At 40.5% G+C, this 27,237-nt stretch overlaps 1 protein-coding gene across 2 annotated transcripts in view; it reads right to left on the bottom strand.

Annotated features, from left to right (window-relative positions):
- The window catches only part of GPR158 (G protein-coupled receptor 158), a 196,289-nt gene that overhangs the window by 26,847 nt on the left and 142,205 nt on the right, over positions 1-27,237 (bottom strand). For both annotated transcript variants that reach the window (XM_040548547.1, XM_040548546.1), the window contains exon 6: positions 26,749-26,858. In XM_040548547.1, the coding sequence (XP_040404481.1) occupies positions 26,749-26,858 (110 nt within the window). The remainder of the gene's footprint in view (positions 1-26,748; positions 26,859-27,237) is intronic.

Below are 27,237 nucleotides of genomic sequence, written 5' to 3' on the forward strand. Positions count from 1 at the left end.
GCCTTAGCAAAAAATAGGCGGGAAGTCCAGCATGGAATAAACTCAATGAAATCAGGATGATTTTTTGCTTTATTTAATCTGGCCATCCTAAACCTGAGCAACCTGGGCTGAGAGCTGTGTCATGTCAACAGCGTGAAAATGGCATGGCAAGACCAGCATCATACACATAGAATCACAGAATCTGGTTGGAAGGGACCTTAAAGATCATCCAGCTACAACCCCCTGCCATGGGCAGGGACACCTCCCACCACACCAGGTTGCCCAAAGCCCCATCCAGCCTGGCCTTGAGCACCTTCAGGGATGGGGCATCCACAGCTTCTCTGGGCAGCCTGCGCCAGTGCCTCACCACCCTCACAGTAAATAAGTTCTTTCTAATGTCTAATATAAATCTACTCTTTTTTCATCATCATGTCCTGACCAGTGAAAAGGTACACAAATTAGAAAAATAACTTTGGCAATTATTTGGGTGTATGAATACTTCTGAGAGTTTACATCCTATGTGATTAATGAATATTTGAGGACATCCTGACAGTACATTTACAAGTTACTGATGGAATAGTCTTGGGTACAGGGTGATCAGGGAAACAGTGATATCTTTTTTTCCTTAACAAATTATATTTACCTTAAAAACTGTGATTTGATAGTATAGTTTCCTTGATACTTTCCACAGAGTTTTAAAGTTATTTTCTATTACAGGAAATTAATGTAATACAAATACTTCAGATGTATGGCTAGAAATCATAGCTGTGCAGGAATGTGAAGATGAGTTAAAAATGTATTTTATTTCAGTGCCTGCTAAAAACTACCATTAGTAAGCACAGCAAAGACCCATAGGTCATGGCATAATGCTAACATACTCAATATAATACTTTCCTAGATTAGTTTTAATACTATATGTATCTCACTGTACCTTTAAAAATAGTCATATTCATACCATATGGAGGAAGACTGGACTAAATATATAATGTGCCACTAAAATGTTATAAAGGTCATTCTCCAGTGCTTTGATGAAAGTCCCAGTGCTCGATCAATATATAGGAGATAAACTGTGCTGCCATAATTTCCAAGAGTTTGACCAGGATGAGGAAGGTCATAAATTATGTTTATAAAAAAAATATATATATTAAATTATATTTAATAATACAGAAAGAGTCTAAAAATATGACTTGCTTTGATGAAAATGTATTGAGTTGAAGTAGCTTTTGTCTGTCAGTATGTGGGTAAGCCTGGAATGAGCACACTGAATGATCTGTGGTTTCTTTAAATGTACCCCAGATTCTAACACTTTTTGTGCCGTACATACGCTTTTTTTTCTTCTTTTACCTGCAAGTCTAAATTCCCACCTGAGGAAAGCTCAGTTTCCTGGCAGAACAGATCAGAAAGTTTTGTCTGTCTGTGGCTGATTCCAGGGATTGTAGCTGGAGTCCTTTGACAGATCATCTGGTGCTTGTTGTTCCCCTGTGCCTCCTCGCTCCCCAGCTCACTGCCCTGCTGCGCGCACCTGTTCTGCTTGGCTGCTGGCTCCCATGCCAGGAGGCACTGAAACTGTGTGTGCGTGTTGCTTTTGGAAGTGCTTTTGTTTATATCACCATTCAGGTAGGTCCCATCAGCCGTGGCAATTCCTTAGCTGGACTTGCCCATCCTGGTGGATGCGCCAAGCACTGGGGAGCTGAGAAGTAAGAAGGCTTCACTGGGGATGTGCCATGTCACGTAACCAGGCTTCAGTGACGCAGACCAAGTCTTCTTATTTACGAAATCCCCAGCTGCTTTGTGCTAATTATCTCTTCTAATAAACCACTTAATGCACTAATGCCCCCAGGAATCCTGCTGAGATTAGCAGAACTGCAGAATGCCAGGGAAGTGTCTGACCCTCTGCTGTCAAGCCCTGACCACGCAGAGCTCCTGCAGAGCACTGTGATGGTGACTATGTATGCTATAAGGGCCCATCTCTCTGACCCCAGACAACTAGCAGTGGCATGTCTCCTGTTTGCCAGTTACTCATGTTTAAGGTTATGTCACACAGTTACTTTCGGGGCACCAAAATCAAGAGCTCGTGACCACAGAATCCTATGTGAGACTCCTAAAATGCTGAAAACCCAGGATGTTGGGATAGGCATAACACCGCCTCTCCCTGAATCTGCTACCAAATGGTTAACAGAACCATTTCAATAATTTCCTCCTGGTAGATACGTTTAAATAATTATATCCATCGCTTGTTAAAAATGAGGTCAGCTCCTCAGACATTTTTCTCCATAAGCAAACCAACCCTGTTGAGCTCTTCTTCATTCAAATTTGAGGTGATTCTGTGGCAGAAACCTTAATTCATATATCGTTAAGACTCCTGCTGCTAGGACTTCAGTCTAAAGATTATAAATCCTTCAGGCTATACAAGCTTTGGCTAAGCTAATTATTTGCTTCTTAAAAATCATCAAGCGATGATTAACTTTTTGTAAATCTAAAGCCATTCAGTCCTTTACCCCTATCAAAGACTTTCAGAATAGGCAGCAGCAAAGATCTCAAAGTCACTATTTATCAGGAAGCTTACGCTGTGAAAACACATTCAAGCACTGCCTCCCAGTAATCCTCTCCTACAACAGGTCAAGCACATTCTCAAGACTTTCATTACAAAATTTGCTTCACAGGGTGTAGTGGAGTTGAACTTACAAAGCCAACTCCCCTCCCGCTCCAGGCTGACAATGTTTGCTTTAACAAAGGCTGATGCGTAAAAGCAGTGGGGACGACACAAATCCCCTTCCTTGTTAGTGCTGCTCCACACAGGCACTCTCTCCTGCTGAAAACACTCATGGACAATTTCAGCAACCTCTCTGAATGTCAGAGGCGTTTTCTAGTGACCGACAATAAGGTAGCTGATCAAAACTCTATGTCAAAGCTTGCATTTTAGTTCTTAGATAGGCACACTACAGATAGCAAAAGTCTTGCCATGGATAAAACCCAAATCCAGACCAAAGTAAATTTGGGGGTGGTTACATGGCTTGATCCAGAAAGACCTTCTTTCCTTTCTGCTCCTTCTTAGTTCACTGTCAAGCACTGCACTTCTGATTAGAGAATGATAAGCCCAACTTAAAAAAGACAGTACTTTTTCAACATTTCGAATGTGGTCACAAAAGCAAAATACCTCCTTCCTTTTAAGCTAATGACAATAGATCCTGTGATCCATTTGCACAATTGGAAGAATTGCTGTTTTAAGAAAAACAAAACGAGATTTTCAACAGGACTAGACGGTTTAGCAATCAAGAAATGCACTACATGTTTCACCACTCTTATGAATTTAACCTATTTGATTATTTTATTAAAGTAATATATAAGAAGAATGCACAGCTTCAAAAAACAGTAAACAAAAATCTAGCAGATTTGAGTGAATTACAATTCACTCTCCTAGCAGTGCTTTATTGTGAAGACTGACCTATATATTAATAGCATATTTACAGATCACTGTATCCTTTACTTTTTGAGCAGTGCACAGCAATGGAAGAAAACAACGTAACCATAATTTCATAAATGAAATATCTTACTGTTCATAGATGGAGGCTTCATTGTTTTCCCCTTTGTATCCCATTGAACATGTGGCTTCTAACTATCTTTCTTGAAACTATTAGTTCATGTGTGCTACACTGTGGATTGAAAAAAGTTTTCAATAAAAAGATCTCATTAATTTACTGAGTTTTTATCTCTAATTACATAGCAAGTTTCTATACTAAAGCACCAGAAAATCAAATTTCCTTTTATGTGATCTCCTCCATCTTACTAGCTACTTTAACAACATTAAAAACTTTTAATAGTGCTTTTACAATAATATTGTGTGATTCTGTTATGAATTTTTCCAGTGCAGGATCTGAGATCCCACAGCCTGAAGGCCAGATGTGGCTCTCTCTCCGTTTCACATGGACTGGGGCAGTTACTGGCTACCATCGCTGGGAACCCACTAATGTGCAGACCAGTAGAGGTGTTTGAAGCATCCCCAGCCCCAGCAATGAGAAGGTTTCCCATCCCTGCTCTAAAGGAACAAACCAGTTGACTTCCAAGATCTAATCACAGAGTCCGAGTCTGGGTTTGTCATCAGTGACCAAATGACTTCTCTGAAAACTCTTCTTGCAGGTGGAGATGAAAATTAATTTCCCCTTAGGAGCTGAATTATTTTCTCCTTAGACAGCTTCTCAAGCTGGTGCAACTTTCTTGAGGATCTTCATGCTGTATGTCATACCTGGTGTCAGTTTTACACGTAAGATACTAAACATACAATTATTTAGGAAATGTTGAGGTCAGTAGACTTCTCTGATGGAAATGACATTGCTCATTGTCTGTCAATGAACTGCTGAGCAAGCTCGGGAAGAGACCTGAAAGACAGCAGGGGGTGACAGCAGGAGAGATGGAGTAGACCTGGGAGCCTGTAAAAAAAAATTCCAAGAACCACTGAAAACTGTGGAGAGCTTGGTGCAAGTTCAAAACTCACTAAGTTGGATCATATCTAGACCTCCCCACAAGGACACAGGACACAAGTGAAAAATTAGGTATAAACACTGCTCTTTCTGGTCTTATTTATCTAGCTGTCTTGATTTTTTTTTTTTATTTTTTTCATTTAAAAAAGCCTTGGCTGGTCAGAGAGAACCTTAGTTTTCTGAGTCTTCCCATTGCCTTTTTGGAGGAGGTTCCTGTAGAGAAGGTGTGTGGAGTCAAAGCTGTAGCTGACTGTTGGTTTAACTGCATTGTTGGAGGATGTTCAAGAGAAATATTTTTCAAAATAAACTGTCTCTCTAAGATGAAAAGCTGGCAACAGCAAAACAAAGGATCAAGTTCGCTTTGCCTGGATTTGGCATTAACACATTTGGTTTTAAGTATGTTGCCTTCAAAAAAGTTCCAGTGGAAAGAAAGAGAGCTGGAGAGGTGCTGTGTCTGTGGAGTGCTCACTAAAGCACTGTGCAGAGCACCGTTTGGCACCAAACTATCTCTTCACATGACTTGCAAGCACTTGTTTCATTTTCGTCTCTGAAATTATGTTAATAGGCACCACTTAAAAATGACAATCCATTATTAAAGATGCAGGAAGCAAACATCAGCAACTGAAAGGACAGGAACTTCTCCCATCTTCATACCCATCAGCATTTTTTATGCCCTCCTATTATCTTTTGGAGCATAGTTTTTTCCTTTCTCTTTCCTTCTCTCAAAATGTTTCAGGGCTGGAAGTTACTTTGAACTGGCTGAGAGAGGCTCACAGAGCTGCTTCCATGTTGGATGGCCAGGAGCACGCTCACCTTTACACATCCAACTAAAGCCCTAAAAATGTTCACATTTTTCATCACGACATCCTCCCAATTTTATTGCTTCAGTGTTAATCAAATGCAGATATGGAAACCTGGTTTTCCGAAGAAGAAAAGTTCCTGATTTCCAGCTGACGTTAATGAGGTTTACATGAGCGCAACTTCCAAGATTCATGCTTTTCTCACAAATTAATACAGTTAATATCTGGAAAAAATCTCTTTTCCTACTAGCCCATATAAGTTAGTCATGCAAAGTTCTTATATGTCAGCTCTCAGTTAAGTAACCACGAACAAGAACAACCCAAAACAGCATTTCTTTTAAACCACAATGAGGACACTGAGAAGGAGGCCTGACAACACATTAAAAGGCCCAGCCTTTGTGCTCTGCTCTCATTTACATACATTCACAACAACGGCAGGCAGTTAAACAGTCCAGATGTAACAAAAAGAGCCTGTCCTACTATATTTTACTAGATACTTTGAGGCATAAGAATGAGTAATCACACCCACTGGACACAATTTCCTTCTCAAATCCAAATAGCAGGATTATTATACGGTGTAAAGCTGACAGAGATTAATGGAATGTGGTATAGAAAAGCCTGAGGAGGGAGTTGGTCAAAAACTGTCAAAAGAAACACATCTGTAATACTTAGAAAATATTTGTTGAGGGTTTTGTGCTCACTTTAATAAAATCAATGTTAACCATTTTATAATATGATTGACAGGCAGCAGTGTTTTATATCAACTCTATTGAAAATGAAGCTCTTTATCAGCACTATGTTCTCCTTCCACTTGTAGAATAAATATTAACTTTATCTTGTGGTCTGTGCATGCAGGTATCATGGCCAAGACCTTCATGTGTATTTGAAAGGAAAGTTTATTCTTCAGCTTGTCTGCAAAAGATAAGATTCAAACCATTCTTACAACAGATTAAATTGGGAACATCTCCACCTGTCATGAGATACAGCAGAGTCACCACCAATGGAAACCAAGACCGTAAACAATGCTAACTTCTTTGGATAAAATTTCCATGTGATAAAATATTGTTATTATTAAAAACAGTCCTCTGCAAGTAGATTACACTGAAGGGAATGAAAATACTGGCAAGAGTACAAAAGCCCATCAGGCCTCTGGGGAGTTATTTTTGCTCTGGTCGATTAATTCACAGGATGCCAGAATAGCTGAGGTGTGAAGGGAGAGGTTAAGAAATTGTCTAATCCAACCTTCATGACTGAGGCTGCATCCACTACAGCAGGTTACTCAGGACCTTGTCCAGCTGGGTTTTGAGTTTCTTGTCTGTGTTAAGCATCTCCCACAGCAGGGAGAGGAAGAGCCCAGTTGCTGGCATGGAGGAGCAGTGACCTCATATAGAATAAAAAGCCCAACACGTAAGTTAAATGCCAAAGGCTCCTGCAGCAGCTTCATGTGCAGTTCCTAGGATTATAGGTGATACTTAAGATGCAGGAACAACATCAGATGTAAATCTGCTTCAACATAAAGGTGTAAATATTTGGCTCTAAATGTTGCAGCCCTACCTGCAGCCCTCCCCTTCCATTTGTAGTCTTCTTATTTTACATTTGTAAATTCCCCATGTCTCAAAAGCAACAATGAAATAAGGTTCCAAGCCTTAATTATTTCAAAACCACTCTTTTCTTCTGAATGCTGATGATGCAGGGGACAAACAGACATTAGCTGGTAGCCAAGCTGCTACTCACATAAATTCCCTGCCATATTGCCCAACTTATTCATGCTTCCCTTTTAGCATTCACTAGGAACATTAGAAAAAAGGAAATTCTACAGTACAGGCAAACAGACCAAAATAGAATTTTTTAGACCCACCCTCATTCACACTCCAGTATTTGAAAAACTCCTACTGGTAGAAGAACAAGTAGAGCGATGACTGTGTAAGAAATGAACATCAGCATGTGCACAGCAGTTTCTTAGCTAAAGCAAAAAAGAAAATCTGTCCAAAGTCATACAGAAGAATGAGAAGAATGCATCTCTTCTGTTTATAATACTAAAATAAAGGAACAAATAACTAAACAAAAAAACAGCAACTAAAAAGCCCCAGCTGTATAAAATAGACATCTGATAAACTGTTGAAGAGGGATGGAATCTTCTGCTCTGATTAGCCTCAGCTTGGCTTGTGCAAGCAGCACAGCACACAGCAGTGCAGAATATCCCTGTGCTTTTCCATACGTTATTTCTCTATGAATCCAGCATGTTACTGACTGCCACTATCGTTATTTAAGCAGATCAGTTACATTCACACACTGGAGGAGATAAATTACACTATGGATGTTCTTTTTCCAATGTTTCTGTTTTAGTTTTGGCTAGGATAGAGTTAATTTTCTTCATAGAGACTCATATGATGCTCTGTTTTGGATTTTTTAATAAAATACTGGTAATCACGCACGGGTGTTTTTAGCTGCTGCCCTGCCAGCTGGGAGGGGACACAGCCAGGACGGGTGACCCAGGCTGGCCAAAGGGGTGTCTCACACCACACGGTGGCATGCTCAGCAGTAACAGCTGGGGGAAAGAAGGAGGAAGGGGGGGACATTCGGGGTGATGGAGTTTGTCTTCCCAAAGAACCGCTACACGTGATGGGCCCAGCTCTGCTGGGAGCAGCTGACACCTGCCTGCCGGTGGGAAGCAGCGACTGGATTCCTTCTTCTGCTCTGCTCGTGCGCAGCTTTTGCTTTACTGGGTGAACTGTCTTTATCTCAACCCATGAGTTCTTGCACTTTTATGTTTTTGATTTTCTCCCCTATCATTCCACTTGGACAGAAGTGAGCAAGAGGTTGCATGGTGCTGAGCTGCCTGCTGGGGTTAAACCACAACAGGTTCATGTAAATACAACATCTAATTAAGGGAAATTCAAAGAACTGTAGTCCAGAATCACTGTATAGTATCAGCAGTATCTGAATAAATTTGTTCTTTTCATAAACTTCCACGTTGTATTGCCAGGTAAGTGCTCATTCAACTATGTTTACTCTCAGTATGTGTAAATATGTGTGGCAATCAGAAGAAAATGCTAATTAGGTCAATCACGAGCACTTCTGAGGAAGCTACAGCTTCTTGTAAAATAGTTTCTGAATGTCTCTCTGGATTTAAAATTTGTGAGAACAATTAGATATACTGCATGTATTGAGAAATACATGCTGTGGGCGACCCCCCACACTCAACAACCTCACTTGGTGCCTTCCCGGCCCTGTATAATACCATACTGCTAGGAATGTGCCTCAACAGCTAGAACTGCTTCCTGAAGTAGCCATTGTTAATGGTGTCCTTAAAAATGACTGCTGATGACTCAGAACAGAGCTTATGGGTCAGGAACACCAATGTGGGTGACACTTTAGGGGGTATCTGCTACAGACCGCCTAATCAGGAAGAAGTAGATGAGGCCTTCTTCAGACAACTGGGGGAAGCCTTGTGTTTGCAAGTCCTGGTCTTCATGGAGTCTTCAGCGACCTGCTCGAAGGGCAACATATGAGGGCCTAGCCAATCTAGGATGTCTCTGGAACACGCTGATAACTTCTTGACACAGGCGACTGAGGAGCCAAGGAAGGAAGGCACTCTGCTGGACCTCATACAGACAAGGAAGAACTGCTGGGTCCATGAAGGTCAGGGACAACCTTTGCTGAAGTGACCATGAGTGGTGGAGTTCAGGATCTTGAGAGATGGGGACAAAATTTCAAGCTCCTCCAAGCTCAGGAAGGTATCATATCAATGTGCAGGAAATCAAGCAAAGGTGGCAAGAGGCCTGCATGGATGAACAAGGAGCTCCTGACTAAACTCAGAAAAAGGAAGTGTACAAGAAATAGAAGAAGGACCCAGGTTACCCAAGGAAAATACAAAGACACTGTTTGAGCATGTAGCAATGGGATTAGGGAAGCCAAAACCCATCTGTAGTTGAATCTGGCAAGGGACATGAAGGGCAACAAGAAAGACTTGTACAGGTGTATCAGCAGCAAAAAGACTAGGGACAATGCAGGCCCACTGCTGAACAGTGCAAACACCTGATGGTGACATGGAAAGGACTGAAATACTCAACACTTTCTTCGCCTCAGTCTTTACTAGTAGGACTTGCTTTGAGGAATCCCGGGTGCCCAAGACCAGTGGGAAAGCCCACAGTAAGAAAGATTTAACCTTGGTGGAGAGGAATCAGGTTAAGGTATATTTAATCGAACTAGACATACTGAAGTCCATGCATGCAACATGACAGAATGTCACTGTTGTCATTGTGAGGCCACTCTCAATACTTTAAAAGGTTGTGGTGACTGGAGGAGGTTCCTAAGGACTGGAAAAAAAGCAAATGTCACTCTGTCCTTCAAGAAAGGCAAAAAGGAGGATCCCTGGGAATACAGACTGGTTAACTTAACCTTATCCCTGGGAAGATGATAGAAAAAAAGATCCTCCTGGACACCATTTCCAAACACAAGAAGGAACAGAAGGTGATTGGGAGCAGTTAGCACAGACTTAGGAAGATGAAATTGTGCCTGATCAACCTGATAGCCTTCTGCAAGGAGATGGCTATCTTGCTGGATGAGGGAAGAACAGCGGATGTTGTTTGTCTTGATTCAAGAAGGCTTTCTGTAACATCCTCATAGACAAGCTGATTAAATACGGGCTAAATAGTGAGTTCAACTGCCAGGCTGAAAGGGCTGTGATTAGTATCAAGAAGTCCAGGTAGAGGCCAGTCACTACTGGTGTACCCCAGGAGTCAATACCATGGCCAGCACTGTAACCTTTTCCTTAACAACCTGGACAACAGAGCAGAGCACACCATCAGCAAGTCTGTAGTTGACACAAAGCTGGGAGGAGTGGCTGAGAGACCAATTGATTGTGCTGCCATTTAGGGGGACAAAAACAGGCTGGAGAAATGAGCAAACAGGAATCTCAAGGTTCGACAAAGACAAATGCCATGTCCTGCACCTAGGAGAGAATAACCCCAAGCAGCAGTACATTCTGACTTGCTGGAATGCAGCTTTGCAGAAAAAGACCTGGGGATATTGGCAGGTGCCCAACTGACCATGAACCAGCAGTGTGCCCTCAATGAAAAGAAGGCCAGCAGCCTCCTTGGCTATATTGGGCAGAGTATGGCCAGCAATTTGAGGGAGGTGGTCCTATCCCTGGCACTGTTGTCACGTCTAGAGTGCTGTGTCCAGCCATGAGCTCCCAGTACAGGAGAGACATGGACATACTGGATCGGAGTCCAGCAAAGGGCCGGTAAGATGATTAAAGGACTTGAGCATATGGGACTGTTCATCCTGGCTCAGGGGGATCTTATCAAAGCGCATAAGTGCCTGATGGGAGGGATTAAAGAAGATGGAACCAGGCTCTTCTTAGTGGTGCCCTGTGACAGGACAAGAGGCAATAAGCACAAACTGCAATACCAACAGGAAATTCACAGAATCATAGAATTGTCTGGGAAGGGATCTTAAAGACCACCCAGTTCCAACCCCCTGCCATGGGCAGCGACACCTCCCACCACACCAGGTTGCTCAAAGCCCCATCCAGCCTGGCTTTGAACACTTCCAGGGATGTGGCATCCACAGCTTCTCTAGACAAGCCGTTTCAGTGCCTCACTGCCTTTACAGTAAAGAATTTCTTCCTAATATCTAATCTAAATCTACCCTCTTTCAGGTTAAAGCTGTTACCCCTTGCCCTATCACTACAATCCCTGATAAAGAGTCCTGCTCCAGCTTTCTTGTAGACCCCTTAAATTCCATTTAGACATAAGAAAAAATTTACTTTCTGTGAATGTGGTCAAACACTAGGTTGCCAAGAGAGCTGTGGAGTCTCCATCCTTGGAGATATTCAGAACCTGACTGTACATGTCCCCGAGTAACCTGCTCTTAGCTGAGCCTGTTCTGAGCAGGAGGGTTGGAGTAGAAGACCTCCAGAGGTCCTTGCCAATCTCAACTGTTCTGTGATTCTGTAATCTTTGTGTAGTTAGTATACAGTTGCATAGATGGATAGAAGAAACTCAGCAGTCACTAATATTTTCTTAGTAAGCTTTCTGCAACAAGCTTTTTACTGAGACCTTAAGATTTAGTATGCTCTAATATACTCGGATTAGAAGCTTTTTTGTGTAACTTGTTCTATGAACTTCAGAACTTTGACTGAATATTCCACAAAGTATCATAAACTCTGATCTCCAGGGCCCATTAAAATACACCTTTTCATTTTTATTTTCAAAATTTATTATTGGACAACACCATCATCCATTCTAAAGACGAGGGCAAAGCAAAACTCACGCTCCCCTGCAAGGTTACATATATCAATGCAACATACAACTTCAGTAAATATGAGTAAGTAAGTAATGAACCATTTTGTTTATTTGTCATTCAGAAATGAAATGTTCAAGTTCAAAAAATGAACTGTAAGAAACACTAACTCTCATCTTCTATGCTTCCTCTTAGAAGCACAGGAGGAAGTGTCATCATTTGACAAGCTGAATTCTGTAAAGGGTTGCCTCATGTTCACCATAAGATAATGAAAAAAGTGACAGAAGCATACTTGATCATAAACTAGTGAATGCCAACAGGTACAGGGAGATGACCTGGAGGCTGTTTCTCTTATTTTTGCAGCACAGCAATCTTTTTTTCCTGTTCATTAACTTAACCTGCCAGTTGACTTCCCCAGCACGATGGAAATGAGCCAAAGGTAATACTCAGGGTTTGGGTCAGAAACCGCTTGGAGACATTTGTCCTTGTATTGGCTTGCTTTTGATGAAAACATTTTCTCCTAAAACTTCTCTCTGCTGATGCTTTCACTGAGAAATGTGAGGCACTCAGCACCCGTGAGTAGCAGATCATTTATACGTATGCTGAAACACAAATTTCAGAGTGCAGTTTAAAGCACTCAGCTTTGTGAATTTTTGCTAGCACAATTGTCATACTGAAGACAAAGTTAAAACTCTAAGTGTACTTCACTCAAAGGGAAAACTACAATTTTTCTGATATTCAGATACCATGGGAATGAACTTCAATTAAACATTAAATCGCTCCAGTTTTGCATCGATCAGCAAAAAAACATCCAACGGTAGCTGTTGTGGACACTAACACTGGGGCTGTATTTTAACTGGCTTTGTGGAGTTCTCTGGATCTAAACATTGGCAAGTCAGTCTACCTTGTCCTCAATATGAAAACGAAGGCTTGGTATATCCATGTCCTAACACAGTCATTAAAGGTTTTACATAATGTCACAGACCATTTAACTTGTGGTCAAAGTCTTAGTCGCCAAAGGTTCAAAGCCAAACTAGAATAATGTGGCTATTTTAAGATAATCTAAATTAAAATAATTTTTCTGTTCTGAAAGAGTGTTGCAAAAGACAGAGGAGAGCTAATCTCAATAAATAAATAAATAAATCAGGAAGAAAGAGGAAAGTTTTTTTGCTATCAGATTGATGAAAAACATTGAGATTCTCACCAAAAATCCAATGTAAAAGATCATCCTTGTAGACCCACATAATCTAACCTCATACAGCAATGAAACCCTACTGACAACAAAATTAGTAGAAAACACAGTAAGCTGGAAGCTCAGTAAAAACTGTGAAGATGAAGCAAGCAGAAAGAGTCCCAGCTCCCCTCTGAGGTCACATACATATTAGAAAAGTGTGGACAACTGTGATTATTTTTAAGGAGAAGTTGCTTAAATAGAAATACTCCAAACAGAGAGATATCAGAGTGCTAAGAAATGCCATGGCAGTGACTTTTCTTCACAACTAAATAACACCCCCTCAAAAAAAAAAAGGGAGGAAAAAAAAGGGGGGAAATTAAAAAAATTTCTTTCTAATTAATAGTCAGATATTGACCCAAATTCAGACTTGGTGACAAGCATGGAACAAGAGCTAATCACAAAAGAAACAGATTTGGACTCCTGAATATAGAAAACAGCTCAAATGTTCTTCTTCATGTACCATGAAGACGATAAAAGAAATTAGCACAGTCTAACTGAAGAGACAAAAGGGAGGAGAAAATGTGTTTTTACTTAAAATAGTCTTGGGATGCATCATTTGGTTTCTGTATTCCTTCTGACAAGTCTTGTAAATGACATTGATGGTTGTGACTTTGCATGGTAATGCAGATGCATGATGGCAGACCTGAGGCTTTCCAGGGCAGGGCAGGCTGCCAGTTCTTCCTACATCCGACTGTGCTTGACCTGCACGCAGGCTGCAATGAGCTAGAAAACAGCTAAGCTCAAAGGCTCCTTGCTTTCTGAGAAGACAGGTACAAAATCTGCCTTTCTAATTTTGATTTTCAGTACCCTTTAGGTCACTCAATTATGCTATTTGTGACCATCGTATACTCATTATAGATGTTAGGAACCCACACAGGGAACACTTTTGGGATTTGGAATAAATAGTAGTAGTTGGGTTTGCAGGATGATCTCTGTCAGTGGCTTTAATATAATCACTATGCTTCCAGTAACAAGGTATAGAAAACAACTACCAAGTTCACTGACTCGGTTTGTAAGTTCTACCTTCTTTCTTATAGAAAGACTTACAGACGGAGTCTAAAAGGTTATGGGTTTGGTTGTTCCAGAAAGTTTATACAGTCCCTGGGGTGCAGGTTTAACAGATACAAAGCATTTTAGCTCCTAAGCAAGTCCTTTTAAGAATGTGCTTGTGGGAAACTGCCCCTTAGGAAGATCTAGCAGAAAGTGCCTGGAACTGGCAGTTGTGCCACTCGCGCTGTGTGATGCTGATTGGATTGTACCCTCTGAATAAAGCAGATTTTGGTTCTATATGGTTTCTGTAGAATTTAGTAGCATGGCTTAGTGGTGGACTTCAACCTTTAGGTTAAAGGTTGAACTAGATGATCTCAAAGGTCTTTTCCAACCTGAATGATCCTATGATTCTAAGTGGTTTAGCCATTCCATGGTTCCTGTGGTTGGAATTGGCAAACCCTTTGCACCCAGACAAATGGCAAATGCAGTCAGGAGCACTGAGGAACAAGCAGCAGGCAGGGACAATAACAAGCCAGCTACGAAATTGTTACGCTCAAATTTTAAAATATGTGACTTTTTTCCTAATAGAGAAACGCTGATATTTTAAACAGACACCCAAATGGAGGCAGGAATAAGAGAGTTTGCGATATCCCTAGTGAATAATTGGTCTTGTTATTTAAGGTGGACTAGCTGGGTAATAGACCTGGTTGTGGCTGACATATGATAGAAAAAACCCAGATGGGAATCACTGGGATCCCAGAATTAGCCCTTTGAAAAGCCACTAAGATTTGTCTAGCAAATAAATCACCTAAACAGATCTTGAGATAGGTAGTGGTTCATCATGTACAAAATATAAAACACTATCAAAAAAATGTGTCACAAAAAGGCATCTGGAGGTCACAGACTATCTGCAATCAACACTACGTTGTACCTAATGGTACTAGACGAGATAGTGCCTTGTGGTTGAAGAAAGGCTTAAGTCCACCAGCTCCAGGTGAGCAATGCCACCACGCCTACATTTTCAGTCCAAACCAAAAGAGTAGTTTGTTAGCACAAAGACCATTAAACTATGTAAGTGTCATTTTGGTACAGGAAAACTGAAGAACAGTTTTCTGAGGTTCTCAGTGTCTTTGATGAGAGCTAGGGGTTCTGGGCAAAAAATAAATGAGTATCAGAATGCCAGGTAAGAGAAAGAGCGAGCCCAAGAGCAAAGTTCAAAGAGGAGTATAAATAGACAGTGGCTGTCAGCACCATGTTTCCCATCCTGCAAATGAGAAAAGGATATGAAAAGAGACAGAATGGTGAACAAGGATTTTGTAGCTCATCTCTTGCTCATGTCAGTGATCCTGATGTGAGTGCAAATCTCAATAAAGAATGTGAAAAACTGTAAGAGTTTGTTCATTCCCCAAGGAATCATCATAGAAAGCATACAAAATGAATGGAGCACTAGCCACTGTTTCTGAGGAGAAGGCACTGACAAAGTTTTCTTACAAAAGACTGAGTCACAGACAAAACTGTACATTACACAATATATGTCCCTGAAAAACCATGAATTTTAATACATTCAAATGCTGAAATGGCCAATGTATACTTTTCATGGGTGTAATAGGTTTTTATTCATCAGAGGACAGCGTTGATACTCACCAGAAGCCATCAATTGCTATTTCTAAAAAGAGTTTGACAGTCACCACCTACAAGGTTCTCAGAGCAATATCCAGGCAATTTTCTCAACTAGTAAAGTGTGATTTGCAAATTGAATAAAAACTTGGAAGAGATTTGGTCATTGCAGCCATATTCTCCAAAGCGTTTGGAAAAGTGCAGAGAAACAAAGTCCAGAGCTGGATTATGTTAATCTGATTTAAAAGAAAAGAAGTCTGTCCAGTCTAAGACAGAAGGCAGACTATTGCTGAGGAAAGATCCTGCATAAAGTAATTAAGGCTGTTACTAAGGGATGGATGGGACAGTGTAATTCCAGTCCTTTTATCAGTTTTAAGGCTCTCAGCACTATATGGAGTTGTGTTCAAAGCAAATAAGAGAATGATTTCTGAGGTACCAGAGAAATATGTCAGAAGGAATACATGGTGGTCATTTAGGGACTGAAAGAAATCATAGGAGAGCTGAAAACCACACGGTTTAATAAAAACTACTATGAAATACAAAGTTCAATACACAACTTCATAAAACAAATATGAAGAGTGGCATGGAAAAGAAGTTCTAAAAGCTTGTCACATACGCCAAAGCTACAAAGACAAGTCAAGCAAAAGGACAGAAGATCTCTTGCAAAAAAAGTGGACACAGATTTCTTCACAATATCTGGCAAAATAGCTGATAGATTTTTAGCCTTATTTCAGTGAGATAATGGTACCAAAAAATTCCACACTTACACACATATCAACTTGTTTTTTAATAGCCCTAGTGAAACAGTCATGGTACCTTCAGGCATTGGCCCTTATCACAGGTCATGAATTTATGTAGCTTGAACTGAACTATGATTTCAGATATTTAATGCATTTTGCTTTATTCATAATTGAACAGTAGAAAATCATGTCAAATTAATGTTGAAAAACATATCAGAGAAAAGACCCTGGACCACACAGAGCAACAAGGCAGGACCCATGCATCCCTGGCTGCCACCATCTGATGTTCTGTACAATAGAAAACAGAAAACAAGCATGCCTGCACTGCTGAAAGTTGATGCCAGAGTCAGAGGGGTCTAATGGATAGATAGATAAAAAGATAGGCAAGGAAAAACAAAAAGCCTAGCAAGATCTGTAGTCACAAACTAGCTGCCACTTCATAACAACTCTGCAAACAGACGCTAGGAGGCAAAGACTGCAAACAGCAGGGGCTTCGCCACCAGCAGCCCTGCACTCACACGAAGTTTTAAACTTCCCTAGGAACACCCAGGAGGAATGGTTGGCATCTCTTTAAAATCTCAGTAAGGGAGAGAGGGATTGTTTGGCTCAAGAACATCTCAGAAAAATAACAGATGTTGCTGTTGCAGAGGCCAAGACCAGAATATGGCTCAACCAGAACGACTGCACTGCTGTTAACTTCCAGAGCACAGCAGTGATGATGGCTGGGAAGAGACCCGGGGTCCCTGCATAACTCACCACTGCTAACTGATTTAATTCATACATAAGAAATAGGCATTCAAAACTTTACACTGATTATTAACTGCTACTATTTTTAGATTTCGCTAGGCATAGAGGCTGCAGCTTGAACCGTATAGAACTAATTGCAGTTATGTACACAGGCTCATGTTGTGCACATAAAGGGGCAGAACTCAAATCAAGAAAATTCAAAACTCAGCTGACTCCATGTGTCAGTGGTTTTATGTGGCATTAAGCCATGTAAAACCTGCCGGTCCACTGGACTGTAATAATCTCCAATAGTAAGAGTTTTATTTTTTAATACAAATATTTTGTGGTAATTCTTAATTTAAAATATTACAGATTACTCTGAATTCAATAGCTTGATACTTGCAACTGAATTAATAAATAATGAAGCTTTCTTCAGGACCTACTGTCTATGCATTCCTGAACATATAGAATCATAGAGTCACAGAATGGTTTGTGCTGGAAGGGACCTTAAAGATCACCCGGTTCCAACCCCCTGCCATGGGCAGGGACACCTCCCACCAGACCAGGTTGCCCAAAGCCCCATCCAGCCTGGCCTTGAACACCTCCAGGGATTGGGCATCCACAGCTTCCCTGGGCAGCCAAGGCAGTGTTGTCTTGACCTTCCCAGTTCAGATCATGATCTCATTATTGCATTTGAAGTTCTTAGACAAACTTGCCTCTCTCTCAGGGAAGCATATATGAGGCTAACCCATACATGATAACTCTGTGATAACTCACCAATGTACAGACTAGCAGTACAATGCTGACAAAATTTATGTGTCAAAGAGCAGTCACATCTCCCAAAGAGGTTAACTTACAATAGTTAAATGATTTCCTATCGATCAGCTGAATAGCCATTAATTTTATATACTTGCTTAATTATCCCCAGTTGCAAAGTAAAACAGGACCATTTAAGTCACTTCTATTCTTTTAGCTTGGCAATTAGGTCATGCTAACAGGTCATTCTCAGTCAGCTGCCATGGCATAACTCAATTGATCTAGTGATTACATCCACGAATGGCAACACGGGGTTTTATGTTACCAATGGTTTGTTACCAATGGTCAGATAGAGACTCATTTTTTCAAGCACATAATGGCAATTTTTGGCCTTCGTGATAATCCGGAAAAGAGCAGCTCATATCTAAGAATATTTAGTCCAGGCACCAGTTTTCCCAGTACAAAACATCTAAACTCATCCATACTAATATGGTTGCTATAATTTCTATTGCATATATGTAAAAAAAAAAAAAAAAGGTCAAGTATGGGACTAAATCCTAAATTATATAGCTTGATCCATTGTATAACACGGATCATTGCATTTTTTCTACACAAACTTGAGTAATTTGTAGTCGTACTTAAGTAAAGCATATCTTTCAAGACAAGATTCATTCTTGATCTGAAAGCAGTACAAAAAACTCCCCATATTTCTTGTTACATTTTTCAATAGCTAAGCACCCTTGCTGAGAAGAATCCGTGCCAGATTACTTTTTCAAATTTCTCTGGCTTTGGCTTCCAACCACCAGATCCTACTAAGCCTCTGCTCAATAGATTAAAGAGTTTTTTATGTCTGCTTTTTTTCTCCCTGCTTGTTTATACACCACACAAGAAGCCATCTCTCAGTCTTTTTGCTTATCTAAACAACAGATTAGGTTTCACAGTATCAAGCACTTTCAGTAGCCCTCAGATGCTTACTGAATCATATCCATCTACTGCATACCTCCCTTAAAAATGCATCTCAGGAAGAGGGCGTAAGGCAGTTGTATCAATCTCAAAGATGTCACCTCCTACAGCAAAATGAATTCCCTACTGATAACTTTTGAAACTGAATTTGGTTTAACTAGTGCCTAACCATCATTTCTTTTGACTGTATTCAAGTGTATCTCTTTGACTAGGCTCAAGGTATCAGGCAATAAATACTGTTTTTCATTACTATCCCTTCTCAAACAAAATTTACTGTTTCACCAAGCTTTGTGTTATCCACAAATTTTATGAGCAATCATTTTGTGTTTGGTTCTGCATTGCTACTGAAAATGCTGAATAGTATCAGGCTTACTGCCTGATAAGACACAAGCCCACTAGAAGCACTCCCATGCAGTCATGATTTTTCACTGACAATCAACGTATGTGATCTGCAAATCCCTCCTTCTTCTTAGCTGTGACAAAGCCCTGCGTGTGGAGTGTGAGTCATATACTTAACTCCCTCTTCACACTCCTCCACAAATATCCTGTAGCTCATGTAATGCAGAATGATGCCTGGCTTCTCTGTCATGCCATAATCCCACCCAGCAGACAGCTGGGCAGCAGGTACCTTGTTTTATCAACCAATTCTGTCTTTCCCATGGAAAGAAAGATGAAAGAGAAAAAGGAAGGAAGGAAGGAAGGAAGGAAGGAAGGAAGGAAGGAAGGAAGGAAGGAAGGAAGGAAGGAAGGAAAGAGAAAGAGAAAGAGAAAAAGAGAAAGAAAGAAAGAAAGAAAGAAAGAAAGAAAGAAAGAAAGAAAGAAAGCCTGTAGAGTTATTTAACTTGTATCACAAATGTGCACATGCAAGCCTACCTGGAATGAAGAAGCTGCTGTATTGCACAGCAGCACAAAGCTTTGCCACCTGATGGGGTCCTGTACTCAGCTGGTCTCTGAGATGCTGTGTTTCAGCTCCAGCTCTGACATCCTCCTGCCATCACGCAATCTGATGTGCAAAACCAGTCCTTTCTCCTACTATCTGCCATGGGGCTGTTGCATGCCATCAAAACGAAAGAGATCTGAAAGGTCTCATGACACTTGTGGATCACTGCAGAGGGCCTTCCCAACCACTGCTTTTTTTCTTAATCATGATAGCAAGATAATTTAATATTAAAACAACAAATATTTTCTTCATCTTCTCCTGGAACTTTCCTAGCCAAAATTAGTCTATTAAGATACAGCAGAATGTGCGCTACCTTAAGGTGATTTAAAAAAGCAGCCCATGGAACTGTATAGCCGTACAGATGTATCTACAATTTTTTTTATATAAATTAATTATTAATAGGAATATGGACAAAGAATATTTTCAGGATTATAGAGCTCAAATAATCTTATGTATTTTAAATGTTGCTGATTTTTTTGCTCAAATATAGTATTTATTAGTCCCATTTCTGTGCTGTGCTCCATCAAGATTAATTGTGCTCCAAGTGTCTTTATAACAGTTGTGCTACATTTTATTAGTTTATACATATGAAAGTAGATATTTTAACGAGAAATATGAAACCACCATTACACTGTCTAGTTAAGGCTAGTTATTGCTTGAAAATGGCAGGGATACAAAACATCTGAATAGGATTTTAATAATGCAGATTTTATGGGGAAAAAGAGCCACAACAAAACAGAATATGACTCTGTTATTTAATCTAGAAGAACTACCAAAATGAGAATTTCATCTTTAAAGTGCATCATACAGGAATGCTATATGGAATTACTCAACTTTTAAGCCCTGTTTTTATTTATAACATAAAATAAATAACAAACAGGCAGATTAAGGTTAAGACATGCTAACAAGAAAACAGATTTTTCCATGGGCAGTTTAATTAGTGAAACTTAGTTCCATTTTTACTGTGTGCGCAGAGACTTTTTGCAGCAAGTCCAACTCCCTTTCTTCCTTTTCAAACTGTAGCTCCCAGCCTTTCACTCTGCCCCCAGCCCTCAAAGCCCCTGTTTCTCTCTTATTTCCCCTAACAGCCAGGCAGCACGGGGGTGCTGACTGCTGGGGCACGCCAGCCAGAGGTATCTGCTGGTGCTGCACCTTTCAGCCTCCTGCCCTGTGGGACCATTCAGAAGACCTGTTTTCTGTCCCAATATCATTTTTCACAAAGCTTTGTAGGATTGCATGTGTATAACCTCTTATTCTCTGCTACCTTTGGCTGAATTTGGCCAATGGGTTTCAAAACAGAACTGAGAGATAAAACAAATCTCTTTTCCTTCGGCATTGGATGCAGCAGTTAGCGGGGTGCTGCTTTAGAAGTTCCCCTCATATACACCAACAATCTCAAGCAACATCCATTTTTTCTGCCATATACCCAAGACATCTTTCCATAGGACTAGAACTATCTCTTTTCTTATAAAAGAAAAACCACTGACGTGAGCTACAAATAATGCAAGTGACATAAAAATCCACATGCACTGCTTTACTTCTTTTTTAAAGAGAGGTAATGCATTTTTAAAGGTAGGTAATGCATATGGCAACAAACTGCTACATGCAGGGAAAAAAACTGGAAGAGGACATAAATGTATTGGTCTCACTGATTTAGTTTTTCTTAATTAAATTAAAGTCATAGTAAAAATAAAAAAGTACCCGATTCCTCTCCTTTTCCCTCATGTCTCTCTTTTAGCCAAAACTAGGTGCCTCCCTCCCACCCGAGTCATCACTACCAGGAAATGAAGCTCAGAGTGAGGTGATACTAATGCAGGAAGGCTCTTTTTTTAATCCTTATAGATTCATTAGTGCTGCTGGCTCTGATATTCAAAGCAGCATTATGGAGCTCTTACATGAACACAAACTGAAGAGGAGAGACAGAAGAGGGATGTCTGCAAGAGGGCTGGAGAGGGATGGAGCTCCAGCAGCCCACAGCAAAAGCTGCATGGCTGTGAGTCCCTCTGCCAACCATTGGCAAATTTTGGAAGCTTCTTGAGTTAATTTTCCCTTTAGAAGAGAAACTGGCAGTACAAAATCAGTATCTTCTCAGTGCAGGATGTTTATTTTCAGAAGTCCAGCTGCCCTTTTTCCTGAAGCAGGAATGATAATAAGCAGTGCTCACGCTACGCTGTTCAGCCAAGGCTTCAGACCAAGTGTCTCTCCCTTCTCCAGAAACACATTTTTGTGTCTTCATCTGACTCTCTCCAGGGATCTGCACAGAAATGTGTGCCAGACGCTGCACTTACTGCTTCTTTTCAAGAGTGACTGATGGTGGCTTCATGTCTGACCAAATACTCCTTCACTTCTGCTTAAGACAATGCAGACAGAGACCAGGCAAACTGCACATCAAACCTTCCGCGAGGATGCATGGAAGATACAGAAATATGGTGTCACTGAGCTTCATTTGCCTTATTAGGAGGTAAAGTTAATGAGGAAACCTAGGTTACTCTTCTGCTACATAACTGCACAAAACTAACAAGAGTTTTTACCTGTTTAATCCAAACCTGATTCCTATAAAAAGCCATCTCACTCAAGACAGGAGTACTCCAAAGTTTATGAGTCTTGGGGTCAAATGTAGCCCAGGCTGCAGGCTGTCCACTATAGGGAGGATGAAACATTTGCTGACAGTTCCACAAATCTCTTCGAAAGAGAGGCAGACAAATTCTCCTTCCAGGGACTGGGGGAGATTTATAGCAAGTTTCAGCACAAAGAACCGTGGAATACAACATAAACCCATCGTGTTCACAGTAAGTTTGTCTCAGGGTGGTTGGTCTTTAAAATGGAGTTCAGAGCGACAAGTCACTTGACTTTTTTGGCTGATGCTGTGATTTATTTAATGGGAATATGATAAATGGGGATAGCTGCCCCCAAGCATTTTATAATAAAATCATATGAATTGGGTTCACAAAACAGAGATGCACAAATAGAACAGAGATCAAACTTCTCAGCTGTTAACATGTAGTCTTCCAATGAAGAGATATATAGAAGTGGTCAGAATGGTTATAGAAAGCCCCTGCAGTGTACCCAGCTCTGCAGATTGATTAAACCATCCCTTTTCTTGCCTTGTAAACAAGCCTACAGGCTCCAACTGCCACAGCACTGTCTGTACCTTTCTGCCCCATATTCCCACCAGCCTCTTCTAGATGGGATCTGTATGTTCCTTCTCTCACCTAGCTACAAGAGGAGGTTTCACCATGTCCTCCTCCCCTTCTTTCCTGTTCTCACAATCAACACACACCTCCTCCCAAGTGCTTCAAAAAAAGCAGCCTGACATCTTTCTTGGTTTCTTTGCTAGCATGAGTTTCCTCTCCTGTAAGATACCGAACCATGACACATGACATGCACAGCCCACCACTCACACTCTTCCCTCTCCTTCCGTTATCACCTGCAAAGATCTGTAGGAAGGGCCACCGCTTGCTCAGATGCCTTAGAAGTGTCACACTGTACCAGACAGCAAGGCACAGCAATGTAATCTTAGCACAGCTTTTAGACAAAGTGCAGAAGTGCCTCACAGAGTTACATCTTCCTATCCCCTCACTAATGCCCCCATCCCAACTAATAAAAAAGCCATTTTATGCCATCGTCTTGTTTTCTCTACCTGGAACATTACCTCCTCCACACCTTCTTACTCTCCTCACTTCCTCACTCTCCTCTTTTGCTCTTAGTAATATAAGAAAAGGAGGCTGCCAAGAACTGGAGATCCCATTCCTAGACTTGGAACTGATAGCCTAAAGGAAGGAGAGTCTGTAACTCATCACTCTCCTAACATGTCTATAAGCTGTCCTAGGTGTAAACACAAACACATACATACACACACATATATATACATCTGTTGTATGCATTTACCTATAGCTTTCTTCCATTCTTATGCTTTAATCCAGAATTAAGGATTCTGTATTAATCCTGCAACCAAGATGGCAGAAGCTCACAAAATATTAAAGATAAGGAGATAACCTGTTTACAAAATATAGGGCTTGAAAAGGGACACAAAGAGTCTTCAGTCAGAGCAATATACTGAAAAATACAGAATCAGCAGCTCTTTTAAGCCCAAAAGGTTAAATTTGAAACATCATTATTTCTTGAGAGAATTACTTTGAGGAATTCATTGCTAAGCAAAGTACTGAGTCTTATGTTCATTGCTCTACAGTTAGATTTCTTAAATTAACCTAATTTGCTTACCCCGACCCTCCCACCCCCATAAACATCAGCTCATTATTTTAAAAATGCGCAATGAATAAGAAAGAGGCAATTTAAGATGAGGCACTTTGGAAATTGACTGTGATGGGTGTTCAAAGAATGAATCAGTACATGACTTCCCTGTTCTTTTACTCTTCCTTAAGTATCTGATCTTGGCTACTTTCCTGATTTTTCCTTGTTGTCTGACCCTAATAAAACCTCAAAGCCCTCCTTGGGAAGTGGGGAGCCAAGGGAAAAGAAAGCCACAAAACAAGAGTTTCCAATGCCTCCCACCTGGCTTTGGATAACTAACCTTCATGCTCCAGTGCTATTCAAAGCACCTCATTTGTTGAGAAATACAGCTTTAGACTTTCTAGTTATCATTAATAGCTGCTTATACGCAACACTGGTATTTCCATTAAACTTAGAAAAATCACCAGTTCCTTGCTAGCATCCAGTTTTTCCCCCAGGCAAGACACAGGCTATCTGCAGGAGGGAGTCAGTGCTTGTCATGAGTATTTATGGTGTCTGTAATAAGCAATTCTTCAGCCCTGTGGTGACTGCGGATTAAACTAGATGTGCCAAAAATTTCTACTAAATTTCTACTAGCATCATATTGTTCTTAATTAGCATAATTGTTGCGAATATATACAATAAAACATATCTAACTTGACTCAGTCTTTTGCAAGGCACACTCCCTGAGTGATATATTTAGTACTAAAATAAAGTATCATGAAGGTAAAGAATGAAAAGGAAATAAAGAAGAAAGGAAAAGAATGATCATGAAACCTTAGTGGAAAACAAAGATTCTTAGAGAAAATAATTCTAGATTAATACATGAAATATTTATTTTCTTTTCATGTTTACATGAAATATTTATTTTCTTTTCATGTTTCATATAGAAATGTAGAATCAATCAGATTGGAAATGGTCCCACGAGGTCATTCAGTGCTAAAAGCAAGGTTAACACTGAATTCAAACCAGTGCTTTTTACTCAGTGCTTTATCAAACTGGGCCTTAAAATCTCCAAGTATGGATGTTCACAGCCTCACTGGCAACTAGTTCCACTGCTTAATTACCCTCATGGTGAAAACGTTTTCCTTGGATAAAGTTGAGCCTGAGGATAATACCGTATAAAGTTGAAAGTTCCCATTTCAATTTATCATTGTCTTTTGTTGTCCCAACATACATCACTGTAAAGAGCATGGCTCTATTTTCTCAGTAAACTCCTTGTAGGTGTTGGCTAGCTACTGTTACGTCCCTCCAAAGTCATCTCTTCTCCAGGCTGAACAAGCCCTGTTCCTTCAGCCTCTCCTTGCACAGCAAGCGCTCCAAGTCCTGACCATCCTGGTAGTCCTTCACTGAACTCACTCAAGTTCACTGATGCCTTGGGAGAGACCAAAACTGGACCCAGAATTGTGGATATGGCCTAAGGCGTGCCAAGTAAAGGGGAATAATCACTTCCCTCAATCTACTGGCTGGGCTCCCTTGATACAGCCTAGTCTGCTGTTAGCCTTCATTGTACGGCACTGATCAAGGATGAGGATGTAGTTCATTCTTGGTTTCTTATTCAGTCGTTGTCCCATTTACTGAGCCTGTCAGCACAGGTGCCAAGTAACACCAAAGAGCTGAATGAACAAACCACAAGTGCAAAATTTTCTGCTGAATTTTCCAGCCTTTTCTCACTTTATATAAACAGAAGATCAACTACCCTGTTAGGACACTGCTTCCTCACGTTATGTAAAATAATATAAACAACCTGCTAGGTTAGCAGAACTGCAGTTATGATAGGAGTCTTCTGTGGTCTTAAGACTGTTTCTGTCTATATGTGAGCTATAGATAATGAATCATCCAAGCAAATCACCAGTTCTGTCATATCTTTTCTATAGTGTTCTAGTTATTCTTTTTTGCATCAGAAGCTGTTCATCCTGGAAAGTACCATGAGTGTGTGGGATTTTCTGGATGAATTTCAAGGAGAAGATGTGGCCAGACATAGTGTTATATAGTCAGAGTTTACCAGCCAAAGCATACACTTGAAACCAGGAACACAAATGCAAGAAGAAGCCCTAGTCCAACGGGATAGCAGGGGTTTCCACCTAAAATGTGACAAGTCAGTTGTGCACCATGAGCAAGATATTCTTAGTCCTCTTTCAGTTATGAGCATAATATTGAAGCTTACTTATCTAACATGCCAACAATGTTATGAAACTAAGATAAAAAGATGAGCAAGCTTACTTCCTCCAAGGTGTTTAAGTACCAATAGATGCATACTGTATTTCTCTTTACTTCTACAAAAATACTTAAGGAATGTATCAGTAGGTTTTTTCCACGGAAAATTAGAGGGAAAAGCATTAGGATTTTATCCAGCAAAGGCTTCACTTTTTAAATGGACTGCAGAAGTGGGATTTTAAGCTGGAACTCTGAATCTTAATGTCTGAATCGCATTTGAATGCATTGCCAACCCAGTGGAACCTCCCCCAGCGTAACGCAGAATTTCCCATACATTTTTTCTGGCAGGCACCAATGTTCGTGAGTGTGCAGCCTGTCAGCTGTGATTGCCTGAAGAAAGCAGCCCTTGACTTATGAGCCGTAAGAAATCAGAGTATGTATATTCACCATAACGTATTCTATTTCACCCACCAACACTGTATTTAAACACTTAGAAACATAGAGTATTTCTATGAACACTTCAAATGGAAAGCTTAGACATTTTACTTTGTCCTACATTCAAGTAGAATATATTCACCTTCTTTGAAAAGTGGCTCTTGCACAATTTTACAGTTGATGTACATATTCTTCATCAAATCCTGCAGCTCCAGCTCAACACCTCTCACACTCAGCCCCATTGAGCAGCCATCATTATCTCTGTCTGCATTCACAGCTCTCTACTGGGATTAGAAGCATGCAATTGCAGCAGGAATAGTGCGGAGAAATACACAGTGGTTCAAAAATCAGAAACGGCGCTTGTTTATGGTAATATTTGCAGCTCTTCAATCTAAGTACCCACACAGATTGCACATACTCCCACAGAGACGGAAATTAATAACATGTGAAATACCTGTGTAGCTTGAGCGTCACAGTTCCATAAACAGTGGCAAAACCCAGAAGACGAACCCATCTTAGGAGAACACAGCGAAATACACTTGGCTCAAAATACAAAATGACAACCTATAGAACAGAAAGATAGAAAGAGCTTCAGTACCTCTTTAACACGAAACTAGATCTTCAATCAAATGCAGAATAGTTGCAAAACAGGACAGCAGACATATTTCAGTTCGTCCTGCTGTATATTTAGATTTTCTAGTAAAGTGACAAGATGATCAGATCAACCAGCTGGCACAGTTCTAGGCACCAGCTCCTTTTGAAGGGAGCTGGCAAAAGCCCTGTGACAGACTGTGAAGTGACAACACTTTTAAATGCAATTCCTCTGACTTTTCTTAACTGAGTGAAAACATGTACCCGGAGAAGATAAGAGAACAGACAAGGACGTTTTCCTTGAGCTATTCCAGTAATAGGCAGCTGGCCTAATTCTGGTTTGATGGACTGT

This window comes from Cygnus olor, chromosome 2 (assembly GCF_009769625.2).
Source record: "Cygnus olor isolate bCygOlo1 chromosome 2, bCygOlo1.pri.v2, whole genome shotgun sequence".
Classification (NCBI taxonomy): Eukaryota; Metazoa; Chordata; class Aves; order Anseriformes; family Anatidae; genus Cygnus; species Cygnus olor.